At 41.3% G+C, this 9,149-nt stretch overlaps 1 protein-coding gene across 2 annotated transcripts; it reads right to left on the bottom strand.

The window, feature by feature from the left end:
• Positions 1-1,788: 1,788 nt before the first annotated feature.
• Positions 1,789-5,467, bottom strand: LOC308076237 (P2Y purinoceptor 4). Of its 2 annotated transcripts, XR_013932269.1 has the most exons (3): positions 5,294-5,467; positions 3,182-4,508; positions 1,789-3,140 (listed from the first exon to the last, which is right to left on the bottom strand). XR_013932269.1 is itself a non-coding variant. In XM_080416423.1 (2 exons), exon 2 carries the CDS (start codon positions 4,454-4,456, stop codon positions 3,374-3,376), a length of 1,083 nt encoding a protein of 360 aa, XP_080272549.1. In that variant the 5' UTR covers positions 4,457-4,508; positions 5,294-5,467; the 3' UTR covers positions 1,789-3,373. The 2 variants fall into 2 exon arrangements, 1 of the variants encoding a protein (XP_080272549.1); XM_080416423.1 differs by having other exon boundaries at positions 1,789-4,508.
• Between the last annotated feature and the right edge of the window lie 3,682 nt (positions 5,468-9,149).

The following is a 9,149-nucleotide window of genomic DNA, read 5'->3' as shown; positions in this document are numbered from 1 at the left end:
TGAACAGCACAGCAGCCAGTGGTGGAAGAAGTACTCATATTTTTTACCTGAGTAAAAGTATCAATACAGCAATGTAGAAACACTCCGTTATAAGCAAAAGTTTGGTATTCACAATTTACTTGAGTAAAAGTACGAAAGTATTGGCATCAAGATGTGCTTAAAGTGCTTAATGTAAAAGTACTCGTTATGCAGAATGTCCCATTTCACAAGTTTTCAAATGTATAAAAATCTTTTGAAAATAGCAGATCTACAAACACGTTGTGAGCTTGTAGATCGGCTATTTTTCAAAGTTTAAATAGGGCTGAAGTGGTTAATGTATGATTTGTAACAATAAACTAAAACTACAAAGTAACTAGTCAGCTAACAAACAAAAAAATATTGTAATGGAGTAAAAGTACAATATTTTCCTCTGAGATGTAGTGGAGTAGAAGTGAAAGTATTGAAAATTGGTAATACTCCAGTAAAGTAAAATACCTCAAAATTGTCCTCAAGTACAGTACTTGAGTAGCCTACATGTACTTAGTAACTTTCCACCACTGACAGCAGCCCCCACTGCAGGTTTGCAGTCACACCCCTCAATATCTGATTTGAAACAGTGATTTGTGGGGCAACATGTGTACACTCTCAGAGTTACAGACCCGTATGGGTCCATTTGGTTCCATTTGTACACTCTCAGAACTACTGACTTGTAAAGGTCCATTTAGTCGTATTTGCTCTCTCAGAGTTACAGACCTGTAAGGTTCCATTTGGTTCCATTTGTACACTCTCAGAGTTACAGACACGTAAGGGTCTGAAACAGTTCTTCTCACCGAGTGACTACCACTGTTTATGACCAATATTCACATATTGGGGTTAGTTTCATGTTGGCTATACAAACCCACGACAATCTAGTACTGATGGTAGTAGAGAATACCTTTCATGATTAAAATAAGTAGTTTGACCTGTAATCTTAGGTTAGTATAGTCTTATTTGCATGTATCTATAATTATAGAACATCCCTTTTTCAGTTTCACTTCTTCACACTTCACTAACTTATGGCCATGTCAACACAGAAATGTAAATCTGTCTCTACAAATACATGTAATTCCATTATGCTGAGAGAATGGAGAATTTGGGTAGATAATTGCTCGTGATCATTCATGACACAGTACAATCCTTCGTGTTAATGTAACTCAGAGAGTATACAAATGGAACCATTTGGTTAAATCTGTATACGGAGGTCGGAGGCCATAGAGGCTAACATTTCTGAGGCTTCCTTTTTGAGATAAATCTTACCCACCATCAAGCAATAAACACGTTTGTTAACTGCATATAATACTGTACATTAATATCAAAATAAAATGTTATGGATATAGTCAATGTGTCTTTCTCCTTTCTTATTCTTTGGACACACACACACACACACACGCACGCACGCACGCACGCACGCACGCACACGCACGCACGCACGCACGCACGCACGCACGCGCACACGCACACACACGCAAGCACACAGATCCTTTTTGGCATACCTTTCAATTTGTGTAAAATGTTCAACATTTCACCTGAGCATTTTTGGGTGGGCTCAGCCAATCACATCTATCATGCTAGTGGATCAAATCACATGCTTTTGATTTGTTTACTAATCACTGGAATGTAAAATGACAATGAGATCACAATATGACAAGACACCTCAAGAACCCACTGACATGCAGCATGGAGACAACAGCAATATAAAGAAGGATGGAATGGATAAAAGCATACGCCCACTCATAGTATTGAATAAAACTTTCCTATCTTGCCCTCACACATGAAGTTGTCAGGGAGTTCAATAGAGATTGAGGAAGGAAAATGCTATATCAACTCCATCCATCTGTCCCAAAGGGGTTCAGAGCAGGAAAATCCCTTCCCCTTGTGCCACTAATAAGGCGTGGGCTGTTAGACGGAGACATGTTGTCCACAGTACACACACAGCCGGTACTAATCGAGCCCTCCTCTCCCCTCCTTCCCTCGCGGCAGGGAGACAGACAGCTGTGGAACTACTACTGAAGGACAAAAACAGCTGGCAGCCAGAGCTCATAGTAGTTTCTGGGTCACACACGGTGAGTGTTATTGTTGATCATACATCTTCATAGTTTCCCCATGTCTCAAACAAGAGCAACACTATCTCTCTTCTATCTTTAGGTCTGACCAACATTTCAATACGTAGTTTGGTTATTGACCGCTACCCTCTGATGTGTGTCATGAATAATAAATAATACCAAACTTTATTTGTAGAGCACCTTTCAAACTGAAGCAAATAATAAAAACATCAGTAACAAATACAACTCATGACAGTGCTGACACAGTTATAAGGTGATGCAAAACAAAGCAGGACAGGCAGATCCACACAGACACAAGAGAGAAATTAATTGAATGCCATGGTATAAAAAGAACTCTGGTTGCCTCTAAAGTGAGTGGAAAGTTTACTGAATGGGTCTATCAAATTTCATCTGGCCAATTGTTTCTGAGGCCAGAGAAGGTTTGAGCATTGTCTTTAATCTAGCCCCAGATTGAGTCAGTGAGAGAATGTTTATGTGATGACCTAAGATTGCACTCAGAAGCTCAGAAGCTGTATAAAACCGAGCAAGCCTGTTTATTGCTTCTAAGGTGAACAATAAAATTGTAAAATAAAGATGATAAAGGTAATGAAATCAGCATCACTTTGATGATTCTTTTTTATTTGTTTAGGACAGTTGTGACCTGCCAATAGTTCTTCCCCTAACATCCCAGTGAGTAATCTTATAATTCAGGCTGAATGAAGGCTCCATTTGCCTCAACTCTATAGAGGTTTGTATGCAGCCTTTTACTGTAAATACTTGTATTGTAATAGGCTTCGGATGAGCATTCCTTCGTGGTAATAGTAGGCTGCTGACTGGCTGAGAAGAACAGAGGCAGGTTTTGTTTGTCTACTTCAATGGATTTGAACTTGGTCCTACAAACAAACAAAACAACAAAACCTCAATATGATACTGAAACGTATCATTCCCGTTGGGTACCAGACATATACAGACTTTCTTAAGTGATAAGCCATAAATAAACACAAAAAGAGATTATTTAGCTTCTGATATAGCCATGCACTTTCATGAATGTAACTTTTGGACAGGTTTAGCTCATTTCACCTTTGACACTGAATCCTGCTATTCAGTTTAGCTCATTTCACCTTTGACACTGAATCCTGCTATTCGTGGCTAGGCAAAGTGCACTCCTCCTGGGCTTTATCGTCTTAATGCAAGAAGACAGAAAATCAGTCCAGGTTGCCAGGAATGTTAGCCATGCCCAGAACATAAATCCTTAATACAGAAGAGACGTACAAGGATAAGACAATGCAATGAGAGGTGCCTGAATGAGAACTCTAGCTCTCTTTGGCGTCTGGGATCTTATAAGCCAGAGCTATATCGTGGTTATTGTTGGGCCGCACTGGCACAAAGTCAGCTGATCTGCTATTGGTGGTCTGTCTCTTCCCTGTCAGAGCTGACATCAGTTTGGAGCGGTAGAGATCCCCGGCCAGGAAGTACAGAATGGGGTCAATACAGCTGTTGACGCTGGCCAGCGGCCTGGTTATCTTGTAAGAAAAGTTGACAATATTCAGGCTATCACAGTTAAGATCCAGCACACGAGACGTGTAGTAGAGGGTCCGTGTTATGTGAAACGGCACGAAGCACACAGCGAACACGACCAGCACCACGATGATCATCTTGATGGACTTTTGCCGCGACGACGAACTCTGCCGACCGGCGGACAATCCCCCTCGCGGCCGACACAGGGTCCGTGCCATCAGGCAGTAGCAAACCATGATGATGAGGAAGGGGACGCCAAACAGCAGCGCCATGACCACGGAGCTGTAGTCCACGTACTGCTCGAAGGCTGCCTGGCTGGTGGTGTCGTGGCACAGCGTGTCGTTGTCCCTCTGCGAGGTGGTGACGAAGAGGATGTTGGGCACCAGGCAGATCGTCACCAGAGCCCACACTAGGCCACACACCAAATGGGCATGGCGTGGCTTCACCAGGCCCATCATCTTGATGGGGTGGCAGATGCCGAGGTAACGGTGCACGCTTATGCAGGTGAGGAAGAGGATGCTGCAGTAAAGGTTGGCGTAGAACAGGAAGCGCACCGCCTTGCAGGCGGCCACGCCAAAGGGCCAGTGGCTGCGGTTGGCGTAGTAGTAGATGAGGGTGGGCAGCGAGAGCACGTAGAGGAAGTCGGACAGGGCCAGGTGGAACATGTACACCGTGCTGGTGTTCCACGGACGCATCTCTCTGACGAACATCCACAAAGCCATGGAGTTCAGCAGTAAGCCAATCACAAACACCAGGCTGTAGGACACGGGCAGCAAGATGTATTTGAACTCCTCGTCAAAGCGACAGCTGGAGTTGAAGAATGTCATGGCCGTCATCGAAGACTGGTTCTGTCCATGTTTGATGATGACTGTGTCCATTGTTGACTCTTCTCAGTGTGTATCACTTCCACGGCAACAGATTAACACAAATCTATAAGGAATTGGAACAAATATTAGACATCTATTTATAGGCTCCTATCTGTTTCATACTAGTGATCTCTCTTTTTGTATTTTAAGGTGATATTTTTCATTTCATAAAAAGTTACTTAGAAATCTTCCTTTCCTGAGTCAGTGGAGACGAGCTGATTAACAAAACATTACACTGATCTTAATAAAAGTTAACGTTATTCTCAGTCACTCACTGCCAAAACATTTATTCTCTAGCGCAGGGGTCTTCAACAGGGGTCCGGGACCCCTAGGGGGTCCTCAGAGTTACTACAGGGGGTCCTCCAAATCTTAGTGTAATAGGATTCTGAGCGGAGTGCGGGGAACATTAGCTAAAAATAGCCAATCTACAAGCACTTTGTGAGCTTGTAGATCTGCTATTTTTGGCAAAGAGGTTAGGTGTAGAGGGGAAAAAAGAGCAGACCAAGTACAGAGCCAATGGTCAAGTTTAGTATTGAGGCTTTAAGTGCTTAAATGTCTGAAAATACACATTAACATGAATTAATAGGGAAGCTAATGTGTAAAAAAAACAAAAAGCAAAAATAAATAAATGTATACAACATTGATGATAGTGTTGTCAAACAAGTTGTGAATATAGCTTCATAGTTATCTATGAAAAAGTTTAATCTGCAACAAAATTCTATCCAATATGTAGAGGGGGGGTCCCTGCTTCATCTCTCTCTCAGGCAGCTAGGGGGTCCTTGGACTGAAAAACGTTGAAGACCCCAGTTCTAGCAACCACCAGTACAGGCTACAACATGAACTACTTACCCAGACACAGGATCTATCGGTGGCTGGCTGTTGAATGCGTGTCGATCATATACCTCTAGACTTCAGGATAGAGGAGACGCCTGTATTCAACAGTCTGGCTCTCTCTCTCTCCGTGTGAATGAATGCGTCGCACTGTCCAGTTGTTCACGATCTCTTCTTCTTGTCCGTCCCTCTATTGTCTGACCAGCCGGTGCAAATGAGGTGAGCGAATGTTAAGTTTCGATCAGTGCCGTATTGTGGTCCATAATACCGCTGCAACTTGTACTGTACTGGTTACTGGTTACTGGTACACCTCAGTCCGCGCAGGAGAGATATGGATACCGGCTGCTGGATACAAGTGAAATGGGAAGTGTAACTGCTGAGTGGACACATTGTCGCATGCATGGCATCTCAAAAGTCCCGAGTTTATTTCTGAACTATTAACGAAATGTCTTTAACAAACGGACAAGCCTACATGCAGTGGTGGAAAAAGTAATCAAATGTTTTACTTGAGTAAAAGTATCAGTACTGCAATGTAGAAACACTCTGTTACACAACTTACAAGTAAAAGTCCGGAATTCAAAATTTACTTGAGTAAAGTACAAAAGTATTGGCATCTAAATGTAGCCTAAGTATCAAAAGTAAAAGTACTAACTCATTATGCAGAAATCTTCCATCTCATGTTTTCAAAATGTATAAAATCATTTGAAAATAGCAGTTGTGAGCTTAGGTTGGCTATTTTCAAATACCGACGTCTATATAGGGCTGAAGTGGTTAATATATGTTTCGAAATAATATTTAAAATCTACAAAGTAACGAGTAACTGACAAAATTGTCAAATAATTGTAGTGGAAGTACTATACTTGCCTCTGAGATGTAATGGAGTAGAAGCAAAAGTATTGAAAATTGGAAATACTCAAAATCTCAAAACCTCAAAATGTTACTTAAGTACAGTAGCCTACTTGAGTACTTTGTTACTTTACACCACTGGGAGTTTATTTCTGAACTATTAACGAAATGTCCTTAACAAATGGACAAGCCTACAAGTGATTTTAAACAGCTTCCACACAGCATGACAATGACACACCCATTAGATATTATTAGACATATTAGCCTACTTAAATAATAATTGAGTAGCCTATGTATGCCAAAGGTAGCTGGGCTGGCAGTGTATAGCTCAAATCTAATAAGATACGACCAGTTGATAGGATTCAATACAACACTTTCTTATGGTTCTATTTTATAAGTGTAAATAATTATAGTCTCATAGCCTACATCAATTAGATGGTTAGGCTAATTTATGGCAGCTGAATATTTCAATATTTCTTTTAAAGCATATATCACCTTTTGGAATACAACTGTTTACTATTCACTACAGTTGGACACCAGTTCATAAAAGAGGATTATATAGGCTCTCTACCTCAGCTTTGCAGACAAGTTAGCCTAATATTTGCACAGCTGGCTGTGACGAAATGCCACAATTTGGCCTACTGTACATTATAGTGGGAACTGTGAGTGGAGCTATATGATATCTGTGCCTGCACACATTTACTTCATCTAGTCACTAGTGAATTCTGTTAGACATTCCTTGATAACATTTTAAGGCATGATCATAAAGAAATAAAAGCAGGATGAACAATGCTGTTGATATAGTTCACATTATGAGACTTAAAGCTTAGCTGACAGGTGCATGTCACTTCAAGCAAAGCAATGTGACTTTGTAGGCTACTGTTTATACCTACAGGAATCTATATATGCAAGAAAAAATCTGAGAGACCAGGGGCCAGTTGCACCGCCTCACACTAAGTTCAAACTTAGCCATTTAACCCATTTAGCCGGGAAAGCATCTGTGTCATCTGCTATTTTTTGTTTTTTATGTGAAAATGTGTGCAAATCTTTAAATATATATATATTTTTTAAAAATATATTTTCAAAGATTTGCACTCATTTTCAAGATTTTTCAAAAAATGGCAGATCTACAAGCTCATAGCGCGGCACTCCGTGCCGCGCTATGAGCTTGTAGATCTGCTATTTTTGAATAGCCAAAGAAATCTAAAATGACAGAGATACTTTCCCGGATTGAATGTGTTTAAGCTATAACTAGACTAAGTTTGAACTTAGTGTGAGGTGGTGCAACTGGCCCCAGGTAGGTATACAGATCCGATTCAGATCAATCTATGACTTGCATCATTTCAAATGGAGGAGATCGCTTTTTGTGGTTTTGGTGGATATATTTATAGACGTGTAGATACATCTCTCTTGGGGCCATTTGTTCCTGCCGGGGTCTAGCTGGGGTCAGCATGCCATTTGCTATGCATGCCTTCATTCTCTGAGGCCAATGCCGCAGACATCCTGAGGTCTGGACAGCGTATGGAGAAGAGCCAGCAGTGTTGTAGTGTGGCTGTTCTTTTCTGGTTTGTTTTAGGCTACTTACTGTAGCTGCCAGGGGCTTTTCCAAAATGAGAGAATACAAAGAGTTAACAGATAGTGTACTGTCCACATTGAAACTGACCCCTGACGCATGTAGACTTTGCAATGGTGCACTGCATGGGTCAGCCAGCTTGTCATTAGTGCTGTGTGTGTGTGTGTGCGTGCGTGCGTGTGTGCGTATGTGACAGTGTGGTGACATATGACTGGAATCACAGTATGTGATCCTCATGAGAAACGAGTGGACATACAAAAGACATGGATATGTGCTAAAAAGCTGTTTCGTTGGGTATACTGTATATATTATCGAAGCAAATTTATTATTATTATTGTACTAATTTAATAAATAAGTAATACTTTTTTATTTAAGATTTTTTAATAGTTTTCCCTTGTTGTTATTTCTACTATTCTTTATTCTTATTTATGTGTCCTACTTCAGCCATGTGTTTTTATGCCAGGTGTTATTGTTCAATGTAGTTTGTAAATGACCGTAATACATTTTCTTCAAAACATCTATGAAAAAAGAGATAAGAAAATAAATGCCACGTGATAAAGGCAACTTGTTCAACTTGTTCCACCCCATGTCAAGCACTATCACTGTCACTATCACACCCCCATATTCTTGTAAACAGGTGCATTTCAGTAAAGTAAAGCAAGTGCAGCAGAGTTGGCAAGGGTTTACTTAGCTTGACATCACTGTCAAAAGAAGACCCCAAATCCCCAGAGAGCGTGTCATCGCGCTGTGCTCAGTGAAGGTGTTTTTCACACGGCTGATCTGAGCCGGCGGAGCAACCAGCTTGTTTTTCACTGTAAAGGTAACTGACACATACCTGCTGTCAGACAGTAGGGAGGGATGTGTTAGATCATGTTTGTAATGAGTAACTACTCCTACTGAAGGTGCAAACATACACACACACACACACACACACACACACACACACACACACACACACACACACACACACACACACACACACACACACACACACACACACACACACACACACACACACACACAATGCACACTGGCACTGCCTGGCATGGTTGTGAGCAAATTCCATTTAACTACAGTAAGTTCATTCCATCATGGCCCCTGTACTTAACCTTTGTAAACTTACCCCTGGTGCTTGCGCCCTTCCTGCACAATGGAAATAATTCCCCCCACTCCCCTTGTCATACCTTTGGAACACACACAAATGCATGCACGCACATAAACACACAGCCAGCAGGTCTTTCAGGATCGACATCAGAGGTGTATGATCTTTGTGTTTGTAAGCATGTTATTTGACTGAGCTGGCATAATCATAATTTTCACCTAAGTTCTGCATAGCGCATGGACTTGGCCGTGTCACGTGTGTCCAACCATGTTATTTCCATTACAACATTGCCATTGCATAACTTCAAAGTGGAAACGCATTTCTCTTGTCCAGTCATGCGGACACGCAGGACA

This window comes from Gymnoscopelus braueri (assembly GCF_963280865.1).
Source record: "Gymnoscopelus braueri genome assembly, chromosome: 20".
Classification (NCBI taxonomy): domain Eukaryota; kingdom Metazoa; phylum Chordata; class Actinopteri; order Myctophiformes; family Myctophidae; genus Gymnoscopelus; species Gymnoscopelus braueri.
The sequence above is the reverse complement of the archived record's forward strand: the minus strand, read 5'-3'. Positions and strand labels throughout refer to the sequence as shown.

Coding starts and splice junctions, on each gene's coding strand:
- LOC308076237 (XM_080416423.1), bottom strand. CDS start 4,456: ATGGACACAGTCATCATCAAACATGGACAGAACCAGTCTTCGATGACG.